We start from the raw sequence: 21,668 nt of genomic DNA on the forward strand, positions 1-21,668 counted from the left end.
ATTTAGCGTCAACCTAACGAGAAATTGTCGACTCTTCCAACAAGATTATGACGAAATGAAATCGACACTGCACAACATTAATGGTTACCATCATGAATTGGTTGACTGATGCGATCACTATGTGTGTGTCTCTACTCACGACAAACACGATTTCGCAGTCTTAATTCTTCAGATACAAGTCGCCTGAACCTTAATATTCATTAAAATATAAACATCACGTTTATTTTATTGTTTTGCAGTTAACACTTGTACAAATGAGTTGGTGTGATGGAGCCCGAATATGGCTCTTATTTTAACTTACATTTCCAAATTAGATTTGATTATCAATATCTCAATGTTTCAAAATAGAAACAATAACTAGATTGGAAGTATGTCCTTAATTTCAATTTGCGTATCATCTATCAAGTATTTTAAGGCGTCGAAAAATTATAATTTTCAACCAAATTCAGTTATAACAAGTCTTCTGTGTCACTATGTCTCTAGTGGAGAGTTTTCTCATTGCCAAACATATACGTTTTTCTTATTTTTCTATTTGGATTTAATCCTGGAAATCATATTCGTCGATTAAAAAAATAGCTTGTTGAAAAACATCAAATCTGACTTGAATGATAAGTTTATCGGACATTGCTCTCTATATTTTCTAAGTTGAAATCATGAAGGTTGTGTCGACTTTTGACAATTTCTTTATTTTCAGCCTATTTTCGGTGTTAATGTCGACCTTTATAAGAAAAATCCCAAATTCACTTTTTCACATGAAACAATTTTCATCTTGAAATATTGAATTTAAAATTGGGAGCAAGATATGGCCCTGATCCGTATTCTGTGCATTGATCACGATCCTGACTTAGATATAATATTTAAGACGTTTTTGTATCATATATACTCTGATGAAGAATGTTGTCATTGATAGTAGTGTATGGAATTGTAAGCTGGGAATGTAAAAGCGACAACCCGACCAAAGAGCAGAAAACAGCCCAATGCCACTAATGGATCTTCAACACAGCTAGAAAATCCCACACGCTCCTTGAAGAAAATATGAACGTACTTGTTCATCGAAAAAAATGATGTCACACTAAAAACATATATAAATGAACCAAATTTAACAAAACATACTCGACTAACAATGGCCAGAGGTTCATGACTAGGGACAGGCGCAAAAATGCCGCGGGATTAAACATGTTTAGTGAGAACTCAACCTTCCCTATACCCCTAGCCAATGTATATAAACACACAACAATACGAGCACTACTTTATGCCACCATATGGCTTCAACAATGAGCAAAACCCATCCCTCCCTCAAATCTGTGACAATTGAAAACAGGAAACCAAAACTGTCTAATGGCTGCTAAAGACAATACACGAAACACAAATATGGTAGACGAATTACGTGCCCCTTACTTGACACACATGCATTTGGCGGGGTTGAAATTGTTTGTGATCGTTCAATCCTCCCCAAAAAAACGTGGCGCAATGATGTAGTAGTGCAACATAAGAATAAGCTGGAAAGGTCTCGACTCATGAGATAGACACGAAGCTAACTTTCAGAAATATTATTGTTAAAGAAAAAGGAAGAAATCAACTTACATGAAATTCATTCAGTATTCATAAATATCTAACACTCCATGTGCGTAAAACCAAACACATATTTCAATTATCAAATTTCATGACTATTTGACTACTTTAAAATCGATTAAGCATGAAAACTGTTTAAGAGATAAGCTAATTACTTTTATTTTTGACTAATTACCATGAATGCAAACAAATACACATTCTCTATGTGTGAAATGATCCGAAAATCTGTTTGTATTACTCTAATACTTCGACTGTCTTTTACCATTAACATTTGGACTTATTATTATTGATAAGTAAATGTTTTATAAAAATATGAATATGAATATGAGATTCAATTGACAATGAATCGCTAACTATCTACCCGATACACAATGACGTAGATGTAAGCACCCATACATCACTGACGGCCTTCAACAATGAGCACAGACGGTAACCTAATAAAGGCAGTGTCATGACATAATTTGTAACAATACAAACGAGAAAACCAACGACCTGGTTTATACGTGAATCAATGAACGATATAAGTTAAGGTAAACAAATAGAGTTATCCCTCCATGTACTGGCTCTGCCCCTCATGTATGTTTTTCAAGCCTATTGTGAATCTATGACGTGAATCAGATGTGGATACTCAAAGTTCTGAAGATCTGTAAAAGTACATACAATTCGTTCAACTTACAAAATGTTTGACTTTTCTACACTTAACACAAGTATTCCTCATTATAAACAATAAGACAAATTGAAAGAGTTCTCCTGCTTCGTTTCAATTAAAAGAATTTCCAACGTAGATACATGTTTATTGTCTTAGAGAGGGTTAAATAGTAAAAAAATCTCTAATTAAAAAACAAAATTTTCTGAAACTGAAATTCGAACGATGCTTGATTTCTTGATTGACAACTGATATTTTACACGTTTGTAGGAGTTTTTTTTCAACAATCAATCGGCATTCCCATATGAACCAACTGTGCTCTTCTTCTGTTATAAATTAGGCTGTAAGTTTTCTCACATGAATTATTTGATATTTTTCATCTTTAGATGATCTGATATCAGTGCACTCCTATAAGCTAATAAAGGCACATTCTGTGTCACAAATAACAGTAAATATATTTCCCTAGCACATCACAGCCTTTCAATCTTAACTCATCACTTTCCTTTATCATTGGTATCAAACTTGTAATACAATAGATGGTTCTATAGCATCTACATATGGAGAAGTACATAAATACAGAATCTCAAATAGTAAACATTAAAATAGAATGTATCCCGATAGACTCCCTTTTCAGTAGGCGACATACTTCGTTTCAGACACGCAGTTTTGTACGTTTAACTTCCATTTTTTCTTCATTCTCTGGTTTCAATTTGATGTCTTGGCTACTAGAACGTCAATTATCTTGCCGTGATTTCTTTTGTACATTTTACATATTCACCATAGTTTCGTAACTTTTGCAACCTCCTTATGAAAACGTTGATCATTATGTATTACAATTAGATGCCCAGACTCTATGCTCTGAATTTTCCTAATGGAAGTATACTTAGAAATTATATTGGTAGAAATCGACTACTTGATTTATCGATTCAGTGCTGGTTTTTTTTCGGCGTTTTGTTTAAGATATTTCATACAAAATAAGAACGACAAAATAAATTATAAACATTGAAATGTTAAGACATTTGGCAAAATACGCGGATAGTTTGCTGTAAATGCAGGTATAATTGAGAAGGCTCATACAAACGTAGTGCAATTGTCCAGAATATGAGAAAATCATATGCTGAAAGTTAAAAAGTTCTCAGGTGACCCAATTGAGTTTATAAAGTTTGTGCGACAATTTACAGATACATGCCACAAAGCAATTATACAGAAGACGACTTGTTGTGTTGAACTCTCTATAACAGTTTAAATATGGAGAGGCACATTAAACAGTGTCAGAGTAATGTAAAGTGAAGTCAGTTCTATAAGTGATTTAAGGGATAAATATGCTTATCGAGAGCAGCAATGGTAATAATTTGACGAAAGTTATGGCAACAGTGAAATGTCTTTATTATGAACGTACTTTATTGGCCGATACTGAAACCAAGTGATTCAAAAAGGTTGGACATGTTTCCACTTTTCTCAATAGAGTGTGAAAATACTGCACATAATATCGGCGTTTTGCGTACCTTCGTCTACTTGGAAAAAATAAAAAGACTCATGTGTAAAATACCGATTCATTTACATGGGAGGTTGAGAAATGTTATTCATAGAAACAAATAAAGGCAACATTTGTATACCGCTGTTCAAAAATCATAAATCAATTGAGAGGAAACAAATCCGGGTTCCAAACTAAAGCCGAGAGAAACACAAACAAAGAGACAGTTAAAACATTGAAATATCGTTAATTTTGCCAAAGATGATGCCAAGAAAGTAACGGACTTAATATATAGTACTTAGTAGTAGTACATCAGTAGATACAAAATACAAAACTAAAATAAGACATTTACAATAAGTTACGGAAACGATATTGACCAACGTGTACGTAGATAATTTAAATCAGCTGTCAGACGACAAAGTAGTATCGTTAGTAGATGGTGTTAGGTAGCTTTGCAACATATGTGGTTTAAATTTAACAAAGCACTATTTGAAATGCAGTAGAATCAATTCCAGAATATAATTCAAGTATAAATTAATTACACGTATTTTTTGTTTGTTTACTATACATGTGATAATACATGTGTGCGTGTTTAGGATAAACTATATGCTTGTTTGTCAGTTGAATGAGTTATGGCCGCAGTGCAGTATATTCATAGTTATAGAACATTGCAATGTTAATAACAGGAAATTTGAGTTCGCGCGAAAATATTTTATTGGCAAGTGTTTTTATATTTATATTTTATATTATACACTGCGGTCGTGCAGCACAATTCATTAAGAATTAATATTTTTTTAATTTGAGCTTATTATAGATGTTGAATACGACATGCTAGAGTTGTAGGATATAGAACAAGAGTGCGTATCAACGTGAAAGTGAATACTCAGAACCAATGTATTTGGCAGATGCTTTTGAAGTCTTCAAAACATATTGTGACGCTAAATTGTTCAATCTACAAGGTGATTTACAGGACAAACAATGATCTGTATCTAAGAATTTTGAGGCAGACGAAACCATTACATTTAAAAATGAAAGTAATTGAATGCAATTCCGCTTCATTGTAGAAATCATAACTGAGACTAAGATATTTTCCTAAATCTGATCTAATTCTACTCTGACTTCCAGTGCCGAACAATTGTACTAAATTTTAAAAGTAAAAACAAACTAATAAACGTTGCTTATAATTCTGCTCTGGGCTGGGCTACGATGAGAGAGTACGAGTTCAACGACATAGCTAACAACAAGGAGGATAAAGGGCTCTAGCTGCAATATAATATGAATATTATAACAAAAAAAAGTAGGTTGATATTTGTGTAATGTAACATGGTCCGCTTGTTGCTCTTTTCCCTCAGACTCTCAACAGACGAACTACGTCTGTGGGAGCTGATAGTGGGATCTTTACGTGTTGTGGGGGGTTCTAGCTGTGACAATGCCTAGGATGGTGCATGACATTGCTGCCGATGTAAAGGCAGGCCGGGATCGACAAACACCTAGAAAATAAAGAAACTCGCTATTCATTTAATAAACAAAACATCAAAGTAATTACAATATAATTTCAAAGTACAATTTTAAAGTTAAAATAAATTGAAAACAATAATTAAATACTACAAACAATTCTAATTAAATATCAAATAACCATGAACAATAATATTTACTGTTAAATTTGTTAAATTTAACCTTTGAATTAAAATATTAGTTTATTATAACCTTTATCAATTTTTTTCCAAAATAAAATTAAAAGAAAATAATTTTAAATCTAAATCATTTTTAAAACCAAGAGACTCACCTAAAATATCAAGAAACTCGCTATTAATTTAATTGCGGCTTGGTCAGTTTATATACTAATTTCTAACGTTCTGATAACCCTTAAGTATCTGCAGCAAACAGGATTACAGAAAATAAACAGGATAGAAAAAAAAACGAAAACAGGACAATGAAAGGATTTATAAGTTATTAACAAAAAATAGAATGCATAAATATAGTTATGGTCAATATGATTCAGAACTTTCGATAACAAAATACTCAAAGGAACTGATCAGGCAAATAAAAAGATGATACAGTAAACATAAGAAAGTTCATATACACGTTACTTCACCTGTACATATTCAGGATGTCACTATCCTGTCACGATATAAGAGAAAACTTGATGACCTAGAAAAAAATAACAGCGTGTACGTACATTGCCAAAGGAGTATGTCCGGTTTATGATTTAGCCCATGAACGATTTCTTTTTAGATTTGTCACTGGTATAGAAAGATAATTAATCTCTGCGCGACTGATTTTTCCACTTCACATGATTTTTGTAATATGTTTTAAACTATGATTAAGCCACCTTATTATATCAGTCATTCATTCATTTTACTACAGATTTGAAAATTCAATGCAACGTACTATACACTTTTGTGAAATATTGACAACACATTAAATATGGATATTCTACAATTATTAGATTGTTCTAAACGTGTTTTAGTCGTTGGAGACGTGATATTGGATAGATATATCTACGGGAAATGCGATCGTGTAGCTCCTGATATCGCTGTCCCAGTTTTAACTGCATTATCCAAAGACTTCGCACTTGGTGGAGCTGGTAATGCCGTTTGTAATTTAATAGAGATGTGTTTGATTGTTGATTTTGTCACAATTATTGGTGAGAAAGATAAAGTCATAATCAATTTACTAAAGGATAAGGGCATAAGTGAAGATGGTATTTTAAGATGTCCTAATTACCGTGTTAAAGTGGTCTCAAGATACATTGCCAATCGTCATCAGTTTATTCGAGTGGACAAACATGTTGATAGTCAAGTAAAAGACGAAACTGAAAACAGACTTCGAGACATCATAAAGAACAAGATGGCTGCCATAAAGTACGATGCTATTGTTTTGTCTGACTATAGAAAGGGAGTTTTGTCTGAAGAGACAGCAAAAGGGATAATTTCTGAAGCCAACGTTCTACGAATTCCAACCATTGTTGATCCAAAAAAAGGAAACTATCAACGATTTCAAGGGGCAACGTATATAAAACCAAACAAAGAAGATGTAAGCTACTTAATGGACATTAATGTTGTTACAAAGAGTAACATACCCATGATCTGCAAACAATTTTGTGAACGTTTCAATATAGAATATTGTATTTTAACACTAGCCGATGATGGAATAGCCTTCTACAAGAAAGATGAGAGCGATGGACTTCTCTTTGGGGTCATTCCAACACATAACAATGTAGATGTAGTCGATGTATGCGGTGCTGGAGATACATGTGTAGCTGCTATTGTATTTGGAGTATGTCATCAATGGCCTCTAGACAAGACATGTAACTTTGCAAACATGTGTGCAGCTAACGTTATAGACAAATGTGGAACAATACCTGTTAGAATGCTAGATATAATTCATAAAGTAGTGTACAGCCAAAAGGAACTTGTAAACATAAGGCGTCTTATTCCAAAAAAATCCACTATTGTCTTAACTACAGGATGTTTTGATTTATTACATGATGGTCATATAAAATCTCTTCGTGAAGCAAAAGATCTCGGTGGTCTTTTATTTGTGGCCTTGAATTCCGATATATCCGTGAAGAAGAACAAAGGAGATAAAAGACCAATCATACCTCAAACAGATCGCTTAACTATGCTTATGGCTACAAAGTATGTAGATTTTGTCATCATGTTTGATGAAGAAGTTCCGTATTGGATTATAGAAACTCTAGACCCAGATATTTTTGTAAAGGGTCCTGATCGTACAGAGGCAGATCTACGAAAGCGTTTTCCAGGCATTAAAAAAATACACATTACAGACAGTAAAGGTATATCAACTTCCGGTATTATAGAGAAAATAAGAAAATTATGAGCATTTGGTAACCACTTTCTGCAAAGATGTCATGCAAAGGTTTATGTAGGTAACTGTCAAAGTTCTTTTTGTCACGAAACCACATATACAGAAGTCTTGCTTGTGTTGACATTGGACTTTAACAAAACAAATACTAGTAAGCTTTATTGGTATGTTATAATGCAATATGTTATTAATTTGTATGAGAAATTAAAACAACATTTTATAAAAGTTTGAACTGTTTTTAGGAGTGATTTACTCTCACCAAGAACGTTAAATGCTGAATATTTAAAAGCCAATAATGTATAAGTACCGAAACAGATGAAAATCTGTATGAACAGAAAGCACATACAAATTATAACCAAATTAATATAAGGTCAACTTTGCCTGAGGGCATTGATCCTTCTTTTCATAATAATTCAAAGTTTATGAACGGACAATTTTAGAAAGGTTTTTTATAAGTCATGACAGTATATTATAAATCATGTTCGTAACGAAGTACAGTTGAACATGTGATCTCTATATGTCAAGATACTGGTGATAATAATCTTTGCGACTTATTGACCCAGTGTAATTTGTTCAGGGATAGTTAAATGTTCAATTGTATTTAAGAAAGGTAGAACGAAAACGGCAGATAGAAAAGTGGTACAACATTCGTCATTTTTAAATAATTAAGAATAAAAAACTTTTTTTGTGTGATGCAATCGTTGTCATATTTCCAGCATATCGGTATATAATGTAACAATTGCAGTCTTTGTATGAGTTCAATACAAATACTTTATTCTCAGTCTAAATACTTATTACAAGTCGATTAATGCTCGCATCAAAAGCCATAATTATAATATATATCTTGTTTGTTCGGGGGTTGATGAATTTGATTTTTGTTAGCTTGTTACTCGGGATTTTCTACATTTTCTTGAGATAATTAGTTACACAGTTTTCAATTGTCATAATACGAGAATTTATTAGGTCAATAAAATCAATATCGGGTGAGGCGAAGCCAAACCCGATATCAATTTTATTGCCCCGATAAATTCCTTATTAGGACAATTGAAAACTCAGTAACATTATGAATAAGGGAGATAACTCCAATTGATGTAATAAAAATTGTTCTGAAATTTATTAGGACAATATCAGCCAATCAAATTGCGATAAATAAATGTAAATCGCTTATCATTCTCTGTTATCACCAGTGTTTTCAGATATCATGCGCTTCAAAGATTTATAAATATCGGTATCATTAGCTAGTCAATTTTTATCAAAAAATTTGTCTTAAAATCGTAAAAATACTATTTTATATTCTTTTAATTTTAAATCTCATCACCTGACTTGATTATTTGGGTCTTAAAAATGTAATAAAACAGCTCTACACTTGAAGAACTACATAGAACGTAAAACCTCATACAATTAAGATTTGAATTTAATTGAATTTAATAGAACTTGTTAGACGCCTTTATTCCAGACGACGTACTTTGTCTTAAACATATATAGTTATTAAAGGTACCAGGATTTTAGTTTAATACGCCTGACGCGCGTTTCGTCTACATAAGACTCATCAGTGACGCTAATATCAACAAATTTATAAAGCCAAGCAAGAAAAAATTTGCAGAGAATTGAGGATAATATATTTGTTCAAATTTTAACTTCCGCGGAGTTCAGTATTTTTGTTATTTAACTTTATACTAAATTGCTTCATTTTGTGATATCATGTACCATGTGTGTGATTAGTAGTTTCAATAATGTTAACATGTTCGATGATCATCGCCACCAAAAAGTCAATATTTTAAAAAAGCTACATTATTTCATGTACCTTTTATATGTTAACATTATTTTGTAATTCTATCAAGAATGTTGCAACCGTCTAAATGAATGACGGCTATTAATGTTTTATACCTTATTTTGATAAGTTGATCATTATGTATCCCAATCAGCTGTCCTGACATTATGCTCTGATTTTTTTTCTGATGAAAGTAAAAAAAGAAACTATATTTGCAGATACTAAATACAAGATTAATGAATTCAGTGCTGTTGCGGCGTATATTTAAAAATGGTTCAAGCAAAATTAGGACTACAAAATTAACACTGCGGTAGGGTGCATTAAGGCCTGGTTTTGGCCCAAGAAAATAAAATGTGTGATAACTATTTCAAATTGGCACATAATGTTTTGAAAAGCATAGGATCAAGAAATATAAATGAAAAACATAAAGATTTTTATCAAATGACGTCTCAATTACGCCATAATATGCACTATTTTCACAAAAACGCTGAAAATACAGAAATTATGCAGTTTTCTATCTTTATTTCCATTAAGGAAACATCGTGCACAGCCAAGAAACAACAAAATAACTTAACAGAAACTTTATTATAATTATTGACATAATTATAACAAATATAAAGTTATTTCTTGGGTGCGCACATACTTTTTCTAAATCCAAATCTAAAATATACTTAAAATTTGATGAAAAACGAGGAAAATCACAAAATTTTAGAAAATATACAAATTAAGTCATGATTTGTTGCCATGGTAACTTGTTCAATGACAAATTTGTTTTGTTTTTCTGAATATCTTGTACCTTAGTCAAGTTTTTAGTAATTTAAAAATATATATGATAACTTTTAAATTTGCATTAACTTTTGGGCCAAATAAGTGCCTTATTGCCCCTACTCCAAAGAAATATTACGAAATTTGACAAAATCGTCTGATAGGTTAACGTTATGTTGGTGGGAGTTCAAATATAATTCAGCAGATTAACTGAGGGCGGGAAATCACAATGACAGAATATAAAATGTATTAATTCTTCCATTGTTTTTTTTCGTATGCTTTCAGAACTACAAAATCGGAAAAAGAAACAAATTGTTATTAAAGTCATAAAAAAATATATTAGGAAACTAACTTGCCATTTTTGGAAGTTGATGTAATTTTATTTATAATGAAAACATCATGGATATCTTAGCTACTTGTGCACTTTTTAATCATATCTTATATTTTACAAAACATTTTATTTTATCAAGCGTAATTTTTTAAATGAATGCCCACTTTTTAATAATTTGTGGTTCGAGCCCTTTCATCCTATATCTAGCTTTTGTCCGAACTTTGATAATTTATATTCATCTCCTAAGTTCATATAGGTAATCTTTTATTATATTCTATTCTATTTTATTTTATTCTTTAGACGCCTACACAACATGATATTTTATACCAGATTTAAATTTTGTTGAGTTGATTTAACAAAAGAACGAAATGTCCTACTTTTGTTTACTTGAAAAGTTATTTTCGTTTTAAAACTACAAATTAAAACATCGCAATTGTGGTTCTATGAACATAAAGATGTATCAATTCAATGACTTTCAACGACACCATGTGATAAAAACCAAGGACAAAGACCAAATTAAAGGCGGAGATACGTTATGGACTGGAACGTTATTCCGTAAAATTAAATGTACTTTTGAAAAGATAATTCATCCTTTCAAGTATCCTCAAATCCAGTCAAATGCGGATTTATAGAAAAGTAATTTATTTTTAGTCAAAGAAATTACACAAAAAGTTATTATCACAAAAATAAGATGAACAATCAAAATGTAGGTTTATGAGAAGATTATAAACTATATTATAGATAATGTATATATCTTGTTTCACATCACATCATATAAAAATTGTGATTGTATTCCAATTTATATTTATTGAAATTTGATCAATGGAGTTTTTTTTATTATTTTTTTTTTATTGTCTCAATGCAGTTGTCATATTTACATTTAAGTAAGTTTTGTTCATAAAACAACTGGACAGAGATGCAATGGTGAACACATACACTTAGTATAAGGTTTATTGGAAATATAAATTACTGGGACTGAATAAGATTAACAACGTAACAACCAAAGAAAGACAAGTCTACTAAATAAGTGACATGGAACGACAAATTTCAGAAGTTATCACAGTCATTCAGGCCAAGCTAGGTTCAAACTTGAACATCTATTTTAGAGATCAAGATCAACATGTGTTAAAGATAATTTTTGATTGTTTTTGGTTAATTTTCAAAATCCCGGTTCATTGAAAGAATAAATGACCTCTGAGACAGTCAACAAACATTGTAACGGATCCTAAATCACCAGGTCTAAGTTCTGACTTCTTTTCTGCCAATTCTCTATTCATGTCTTCAAGAATTGCAACCAAATCGCACCTAAAATATAATATAATTCATCAACAAGGATATAAATATAACAAGTAAAGTTTACCCAACATTTGCTTTTTTTACACACACACCTCTTATTTTTTATTTTCTTATGTATTACATAACGTGCAAAGACTGTACAGAATATTGCAGTTATTGTCAAAACGTATTTTATTTTAACGCCTTAAAATGAGTGCTTGTATACAATAACTAACCATGTGATTATGGATTTCCGAATTGATTTTCCTCTAAGTTCAGTATTTTTGTGATTTTACTTTTTTCTGTATCTAGATGTACATGTACACATAACAAAGGCAATTGCACGAGTACTTGTGTATATTATGGTAACAGTAGTTTGCCGATGCAAAAATCTAACACCACAAAGGACGAGAACAGGTGCTTTGTTCTGAAAAGCCATGCAAATATACTTCCAGTCAAAATTTCGCACTCGGGGAAACGGCACAATCGGTCAAATTACAGATAAGACGAATATTCTTATAAACATTGTCCAAGCTTGAATACTATTTATTGCACTAGTAGGAGAGTGCAATTAATAGTCTACTACAAGATATTAATGTAGAGATTTTCAGAAAGGTTTATGGTAAATGAAAGGTTAGATTGCTACATCTGTTTCATAATTAAGAATATGCCAAACCGTTTTCGTCAAAAATATATGAATTAAATTCAATAAAAATCAAACAAACAATCAAACAAACAAACAAACAAACAAACAAACAAACCACACGCACACACACATCGCAAAATAACACATTTCTTATTGAGGTCAATAAAAAAAAACACCCCAAAACACACGCTTAAATATTTGAAAATAAAAAATTCAAAAATGATAATTAAAAACTGGTTTCACACTGAGAATTTAAAATCGCACACATAAAACCATGGGAAATAAATCTGTCAACGAGGTCATATTTGTAGATCTTTGTACCTTTGTCCATAGGTACTCAATCATACCACACTTGATATATCGTTTGGTTTGAAAAGGTATAACTTTTGTTTTGCTTTAGTATTTTATAATAGATTAACATTGATATGTCGACATAAAAGGCTAAACCATAAAATGTTGACGTTTTTGTATTTTATGAAATCGTGTCACCTCACGATAGACAACATTTCACTACGAAATACTATCTTTGACAATATTTCACTTTGAAATACTGTAAATGACAATATTTAACAGTGAAATTCTCTTCATTCCAATATTTATAAGCTCTTATAAACTTCGTACTTTATTTTGCCTTTTTAACATTTTGGATTCGAGCGTCCTTGATGGGTCTTTTGTAGACGAAACGCGCATCTGGCGTACATACAAAGTTTAATCCTGGTATTTTTAATGTTTTTTAATGTGAAATACTGTCCAAGAAAATATTTCTCAATCTAATTATATCTTCCTGAGAAATCATCTGCCATAAAAATTGTGAGCGTGTCTGGATCAAATTCTTTTTTTGATGAAAGAACCAATAAGAATTTCTGCATATATTCATTACATATGAGAGAAAGGGAGGGGACTGGATCGTTATTCTTGGTATCAAAGATGTTCACTGCTATACCAACTCAGAATATCTTATAAACGTTCCAATTCCTTTATTTTACAAAGCATTACGAGTTATTAATCATAATTATCTTTTACTTATTCGTGTCACAGACCATAGCATTGAATGTTAGTAACCATTAACTTACGCTTTGTATTTGTCACTGAGATGTTTATACAGTGAGTAGAGATAATATGATCCAGTCTTTTCTCCGTCTTTAGGGTTGTATGCTAGATTTCCCGGCAGTGTCGAAAAACCATAAAGAAAGTCTGTATCATTTATAAGGGGCTGCAATGTTTTTTGCATCTTATCTGAAATATAAACAGGCTAGTCGTTGTGCATTGCAAGCAAGGGTGTCGTCATATTCTTAGAAATGTGGTAAACAAATATGCAAAGACTGGATGTCAAGTTCTGTGTTACAAGGGATTTCAAAATATTGAAGGAAACCGTAAAAGACAAAAGCTAGCACACAATTAACCATAAACATTTTCATATAAAAAACAAGAGTTAGTTCATTGAGGGCTGTCATAATCAGGTATGTCATCAACGGTATGTACATCTTATTTGGTATAAGACACTGATCGTATGTATTGTCCAGTAATCAAAGCCAGCAACGGGCCTTATTCCAGACGAGGAAATAAGGTAAATATGTGGAGGACTCTTACCACGTAATGATATAATCAGCTTGTGATGGTGACTATAAAACTAAAATTTAAATCCTGTCAAGTAGTTCTGCCAAGAAAACAATCGCTCTTGATACAAGCTTTCATTCTATTGCACAACAAAAGGAAAGTCCCTGTTTGGAAACTGAATTCCTGTATGTAATACGTTTTCATTTTCTTTCTTACTTCTTTATGATCAATTAATGATACCCAAATACGAGCATTTGAATTAGTGTCGCGCCATTTGGAATATATTGAGGAAAACTGTGATCATTTTTAGCAGAATTGATCAGAATTCCATTACTAGAGACTTATGTTATTATGTTTTTAAGAGACGGGTTATCATTTTCATAGAAAAAGCAATGCACAATAAGTAAACATTTGTTGAAAGACTCATACTGAATTATCAATTTATTAGTACAACATATTCAAAAAGCTTTACTGTACATGATATTTATATGCTTCACAAAGTACAGAATAGATATCTCTCAAAAATTAGCATGTGTAGTGTGAAGTACCTTCAGTTTCTATGTTGCATGCTTGAAACAAAAATATCTTCGGTTTTCCATCTAGATCTGGACATGCATCCACAGTGAATCTTTTTAACTGGGGACCTAACATGAGATCATACCCATCACTGCCGTAAACTTTATTGGCTGTCCCGTGACTGGAAATAATACAAACAAAACAGTCGAATTTCTTGTGATCAGCTTCTGCCATAGCTTTCATTTCACGCTCTATCTCCCATTTCTTCAAATTATCCTTCCTAAGTACTTTATAACCAATCGTTGACATAAGCCCCTCTAGTCGTTCTGAAACACAAATACTATTTTGTATGATGCATATCAACAAAACGTGTTGGCAAACAAACCGAACATTTAAGAGAGCTTTCTGTCAAATGACCTTCACAAAGTGTGGACTGGTATTGTGGTATAAAATATATGAAAATCAAAACCCATAACTCGAAAGCAAATTAAAATCAAAATGACGGCATAATATAGTCAACTATACATAATGGCATATGACCCTGCCAAGAATAAATCCTTCTGTTTATAGAGGACTGCTGATTTAAATTGCAAAGATAGTGGTGTATCTGAAATTATAAAACGTAATTCTACTTCTACTAAAAATAACCCACACCTATACTATCCAAACATTTACATGCAAAGTTAAATAATGATCTAATGAAATTACAGTACACCTTTTCTATAAGTTATGTCTATTCAATGTGTACTTTAATTTTCTTAGCACATTCAATGTTTCTACATGTTTGTGATATCTTGGACATTAATATACTCGTTGGCTTGAGCAAAAGATCTTAAAATAAATATGTTAGATAGAGATCAACAGTAGATTTTCAATGTATGCAAAAGTGTATATTTGTTTAATTGTACTCCACGACAAGCGTAAATACTTACTTGCATCACCTTCCACACCTGGTCTGTTGGGCAACTTTTTACTGATTGGACATCCCGGTACTTGATAAAATTCACTGTTGGTTATCAATAAGCAGTAACCTAAAATTTTCAAATTGATAATACTTATTTTTCCATTGGAATCTTCGTAATTTGACACCCTTTCTTACAAATATTATTGAAACCATCATTTTCAGACACTTTTTTTTTTAACTAAAACTATTGAAATCGTTAACATTAGTTAGTGTTTTGAATATTACCTTAGAACACATCATTATCGGACAGTTTTAAGGCAAATACCATTGGAACAATCATTAAAAGGCATAGTTTTCACAAATTCATTTGAAACCGTTATTATCAGACAGTTGTTTTACAAAAATATTTGTCACCATCATTATCCGGCAATGTTGTGACAAATGCAATAGGAACCAACATTATCACACTGCTTTGGTAAACACCATAGTGAACTTCATAATCAGGCAGTATTTTGACACGTATTATTGGAATCATAAAAACAAGGCAGTGTTGTGACGTATACCATTACGATTATTATTTTTAGACAGGGGGTTGACATATTCATATCAACATCGTAGAATCTATTCTCAAATCCTCTAGTATAAATACTGACTTACCAACAGGTTTAACAGTCAGCCTGTACTGAAATCCATCGGTATAGTCTTGGTATTGTCTAACAGTCATGTCAATCTCTATTCTTGAGAATTGCCCATCTTCCAACGTATTCAACTTCCTGAACAAATCTGACAAAAAACCAAGTGTGGCGGAATATTTCTGGTCTGTTTTCAGCTGTTCTATCAGAGTTAACACACCACGAGCATCTTTTAAAGGCAGCACTGTTGTTCCCAGATGGAGCTCTACGACTTGTGCAGTTTTTGTTTCCTTTTTCTTGTTTTTACCTTAATATATGAGTTATTTGATTTGACAAAGGTATTATATAACTTTTTTCAACTATTAGAAGAAAGTGAAAAATTTACACATGTAATGACGAACTACAATTGGGCACGATAAATGTGTTTTAATCGTAATTTCAGATGTTCTGTCATCCTTTTAAAAAATTGGGAAATCTCATAAAAATCACAAATTTGAAATTTGAAAAAAACGCATGAATATATAAATTATTCCATATCACATTTCAAAACTAGTTTAAAACTGACTTGAAAGTTTAAAAAAACGTTCATTTATAAATAGAATTAGACATACACTTTAAGTACTTGGATTGCGGTTTGAAGGATAATTTAAAGAAATGGGAGATAGAGCGTGATGGAGAAATGTCTTATTTGCATTCCTGCAAGCCACATCTTTTTATATCTATTATATCATAACTACATCTCAGTTTTAAGTCTTCTCTAAACATTCAATGTTATCTGAGAGGTATCAGGCACATAAAGACGCAAAACAGAAATCCGGTCAAATATCCTTGCATCTCTGCATCTTGAAAGTATTTTATAACTGATCGCATAGTTGTCCTTTTTCTGCAAAATTTTTATGATGTGTTTGTCTTATTAAATAGTCGACTGACTATACTCTTTAAAAAGAACTCTTTTATTGTTATTTAAGCGTATCAAAGTTATCAAATTAATGTTTTGGGGTGAAAAAAAAAATCTTTAGGTGTAATAGTTTAAGAACGTGCTTTAATGATCCGTTTTTGGTTGCCAGTTTTATCTTTTTTGATTATCAACACTACATTTCTACACAATTCTGTCAACTAGAACATGTTAAATTAACCTTATTATTGCAACTATTATTTGCTTCAACTCACATTCATTCAGCTTTTCATTATGAAATTAAAAATATAGCTTTGCTATATATAGTAACTGTGATAAAACTATAAGAACTGTTAGTATTCTCCTTGACAATATCAGTGTACGTTTCGGCAATTTACTTTATTAATAGGTTGTAGGTATTCCTATGAGAAGTATTTTTGCTCCTTCGATAGCAGATTTTTACCTACCTGTCTTGTCATTGATCATAGTGTATTTATCTTGCTCATAAAAAATCTAACATGAGCAGTAATGATGATCCATGATTATACGTTTCTACGATTTGAATATTTCATTTCCCATGTTGTAATCCATGAAACTTACTAAACTGTGTTCGTTTTGACTTATTGTTGAACATGTTGAATGACACATGGCAACCTGTATATGTTCACATCATTATCCATTGATATTTTGCGGAGATTTGTATCTATGTTAATCATACAGCATCTTATTTTCATAATTTACTTTCAGCTTTCAATAAAATATCTTAGGTATATTTTCAATATTTGATAGTGCTTTTTTATTTAAAAAATATGCAAAAGAAAGATCGCACTCCAAACATGCATGTGGACAACACACATTCAAATAAAAGATGAGAAATAAAAATGATCAGACATTTTTCACTAATGTCTAATTATACATATAAACATAATGGAAGCTGTTTTATACGACAAACATTTTCAGATTTGAGATTTACAAAATCAGCAGACAATGTTTTGTATACAATAAACACACGATGCACCAATATGCAACATTACATGTGATACACAAATATTTAACAATACTTGCATAAAACGTACGAACATTCCACAAGAACAAGTATAGCATCAAGTTACAAACATAAAAATATTAAAAAATAACTTGTTTTGTTGTTGATGTACAGATATATCTCAATTTACTTAGAATTACTTGTCATTTCCAAATCATCTAAATAATAAAAAAATTCTTCACATCAAATTGTAGTACAGACACATAAACATGGCTACCCGAGGTCGTTGAATTTTTATTTTTTAATTTTTTTTCCCTATGCAGTCATACCTTTTCCAAAAAAAAAATATATTTTCAATCGCCATAGTAATGATGATTTGAAAACGTTATACAACTCATTTCGAACTTTTTCTCTTACGTACATGACGAAAACTAGTTGTCTAAAACTACATATGTTGTCTGGAATAGATAATTTTTCTATTCGACCAAATTGGAAAAAAACATGACATGCAATTATGTATTCTCAAAAAATATTTACATCTTTCCAAATTAAACATAAATGATAAATGGGAGACTCTCTTCAAAGAACGAATTTTTAATAGATAAGAAGCAAATAATATTTGGAGTGAACGTCAATCAAACAGAACATGAACGACACAAAACACATTCCAAATCACAAGGAACCTAGTAGAAATGTGGGTATCATAAAGAAGAAGTGTGGAATACAAAATAAGTTTACATTAAGATTTATTGGAAATCCAACAAACTTATTCCTGTAAGTGGTAAATGGACTAACTAATGTATCGTATTGAGTAGAATTAAGAATGGAAATGGGGAACGTGTCAAAGAGACAACAACTCGACCACAGAAAAAAAAGATAGGTTTTGTTCACGCATCGTTGTCTACATAATAGAATTAGATGCGACTTTCATATAAGTGAGAGAGCTTCATCTAGCTATACAACCAGTCTCAATCCGCTATTTTCTACATAAGAAATGCCTGTACCAAGTCAGGAATATGACAGTTGTTCTCCATTCGTTTGATGTACTGAAGCTTTTAATTTTGCCATTTAAATGGGGACTTTCCGTTTTGAATTTTCATCGGAGCTCAGTATTTTTGTGATTATAATTTTTATAAAAATGCCTGTCATTCAAATAGTCTGAACACAGAGCGACTTAACCTTGTAAGAAATTGTTAGTTCTAACCGATTTTAACGGTTCAACCCTCAATTTTTCTTATAATGTCTTGTCCAAGTCAGGAATATGGCAGTTGTTATCCAACAGTGTATGTTGCATTGCCGTTTATTTTGTTGCACTTCAGTGTTCTGTTGTTTCGTTTTTTCCTCTTATAGTTGATGTGTTTCCCTCGGTTTTAGTATGAAACCTGGATTTGTTTTCTCTACTTCGATTTAAGACGTTTGAACAGCGGTATATACAAGTCTACTGTTTCCTCGATTTAAAATGGGTGTAAATATATCTCCTGCATAAAACCGGGTTCATAATTACCAATGTAAAGGTTTTAATATGGTTACAGAGTGACACTTAGTATAGTTAGGCACATATCAAAGTATATGGTATAGGGGTTTATAATTTTCTTGTTAAATAATGTGGTATGTTATAAAATATTGGTAATACTATCGACAGTCGGAACCTTTAGTTAAAGAAGAAGAGCGTGTATTCTCGGTGCAACCAACTGCTAAGATTATTGTATCGTCCTAATTATCACTTATTCAGTATTTAATTGTATAAACTCTGTGTGCGACTCTTTATTAATAAAATTCACGGTACCAATTTTCTTGCACCAGATGCGCATTTCGACAATACATGTCTCTTCAGTGATGCTCGTGGCCAAAATATTTGAAATCCAAAGATTATATAAAAGATGAAGAGTTTATTAAGGTATACCATCAACAACAAACAAGTTTCTTGCCATTAACCATACCGAATAGAACGGAATCATATACTTCCATGAGAAATTCTGATGGAAAGAAAGCACAAAAGATACTGAGATGTTATAATATTCATTTATCATTTCATTCAATAATTTATAGTGGTGTACTCTTTGGTCGAGCGAAAAGCTTTTTTGCAAATGACAAAAACACATCAATCTTTAAACAAAGGAAAATGGTTCATGCATTTTTATCTTAAGTGCTATGCAATTAAAAAAACAATGTTCTGAAATCAAGGGGATTATTTCACCACCTAGTAAAAATAAGTGGAATATACTATGAACTCTTGTTCTTTAAAATTTTGAAAAAATACGGATGGAAAAATTTCTATCTGGCATATGACAAAAAGAATTTACAAAATACAATACGTACCTAATTGGTTGGCAGATGGGTTGGCCAGTTTCTTCCGTCTCTGGTCCGTCTTTACATTTGTATCCTATATATGTTAGTATTGAATTATAATTTTTCATTTGTAATAAATTAAAGCATCCGATCAAGTATATGTACATTATGCTTTGTTGTGATTAATTTTGCCATCCCCAATAATACACTTGCATTGTCTTGATATAGCGGTACTCTATAAGGTAATTTATGCTGGTCTTTGTTGTTTTTTTAAAGTCTAATATGGAGGTTTGGTATATTTTATAGCTAGTAACCTCTGGGTTCGTGGTTTCTATTTAGCGAACCAACTATTATCCATTGTATCCATATGAAATGACTGTAAGAAGGCAAATTTTTTTAGTCATTCACAAATTGTTTTGTTTGTATGTATGCTCGATTGTTTCTGGAAGTTTCGGGTTTAATAGAAATAAAGATAACTGTATCAAATGAATATATTCTTTCCTCCATGACGATGGTAAAAACAAAACAATCAATAAATAAGAACTTACTCAAAGTTACATTGCCAATTAGTTAGCTTCTATAATTGTGTACACACAGGAAGATTGAAACATGAGCAACAAAACATATCATCAAAATTATAGACTCCATTTCTGTTTTATTTTATCAAACTGTCTTATTTAATCTTATAAAATCTCCATATTACATAAAAAAAGAAATTTGTAAGACTTACCTCTCGGGTCGAATCATTTTTCTGTTGCGACGGTTTCATCTTGTTTTTCGAAGGATTAATCCAAGTCTGTGTGCAATAACTTACTTAATGAAAAATGCATAAGTCGCCAAAGAATATAATTAACAAAAGAGTTTATCGTTGTCATGTTCTGTTTCAAATGTTTGCTTTTGTCTATTTAGCTTATACATAATTAACCTAAAAGTTAATTGATAAGTAGTATTCCCGTGGATAACACAGACCGATTCTATTTGTACAACTTAATATTGTATGAAATCTTCAAGGCGGGACGTTAATATATTGGTCCCAAGTGTGTAACTATAAGCGTTTTCAAAATATCCTTTGACATCAACATTTTGATTTTCCAATACAAAAATTGATCTTTTGGATAAATGTGTAAAAAAAAAAGTAAAATAGGTATGACAGACTTATCAAATATATCATAGATAAATACATTCGTATAATGTTCGCTGCTATCGGAAAAGATGGAGTTAAGTTTTGATATTGATATAAATGATATCTTTATGGCATCATTATTTGAGCGGTGGATATCAGAGTACTCAACACTTACTCCTCCCACGCATGTTATAAAACGTATTCAGGTAACGAGTGAAACTATTTTTCTTAGTTAAGATAAATTATATAAAGGTCTCAACATGCAGCTTTCATATACATTTGAGAAAAGGGACTTTGGGGAGACAGTAGCCCATTACGATTATCTAATAAAAAGGCTTCTAGAGATTTTTATAAATAAGTCTGCTTCTGTATAATGTGACACGCTTCGTGACCTCTAGATACAATAAATTTCTGTTATTACTTAAGTTTATATGATACGATCTTGTTTTAATGATTCGA

At 31.5% G+C, this 21,668-nt stretch overlaps 2 protein-coding genes across 2 annotated transcripts; one reads left to right on the forward strand and one right to left on the reverse strand.

Moving 5' to 3' along the window:
* Positions 1-6,119: 6,119 nt before the first annotated feature.
* Positions 6,120-7,535, forward strand: LOC134705678 (bifunctional protein HldE-like). Its single transcript, XM_063564399.1, has one exon. The coding sequence runs from the start codon at positions 6,120-6,122 to the stop codon at positions 7,533-7,535; it is 1,416 nt and encodes a 471-aa protein (XP_063420469.1).
* Positions 7,536-11,387: 3,852 nt separating this feature from the next.
* Positions 11,388-20,925, reverse strand: LOC134704993 (caspase-3-like). The gene is made up of 7 exons (XM_063563767.1): positions 20,817-20,925; positions 20,117-20,180; positions 15,943-16,224; positions 15,314-15,412; positions 14,414-14,707; positions 13,382-13,544; positions 11,388-11,692 (listed from the first exon to the last, which is right to left on the reverse strand). The coding sequence occupies exons 1-7, from the start codon at positions 20,853-20,855 to the stop codon at positions 11,560-11,562; spliced, it is 1,074 nt and encodes a 357-aa protein (XP_063419837.1). The 5' UTR covers positions 20,856-20,925; the 3' UTR covers positions 11,388-11,559.
* Between the last annotated feature and the right edge of the window lie 743 nt (positions 20,926-21,668).

This window comes from Mytilus trossulus, chromosome 2 (genome assembly GCF_036588685.1).
Source record: "Mytilus trossulus isolate FHL-02 chromosome 2, PNRI_Mtr1.1.1.hap1, whole genome shotgun sequence".
Taxonomy (NCBI): domain Eukaryota; kingdom Metazoa; phylum Mollusca; class Bivalvia; order Mytilida; family Mytilidae; genus Mytilus; species Mytilus trossulus.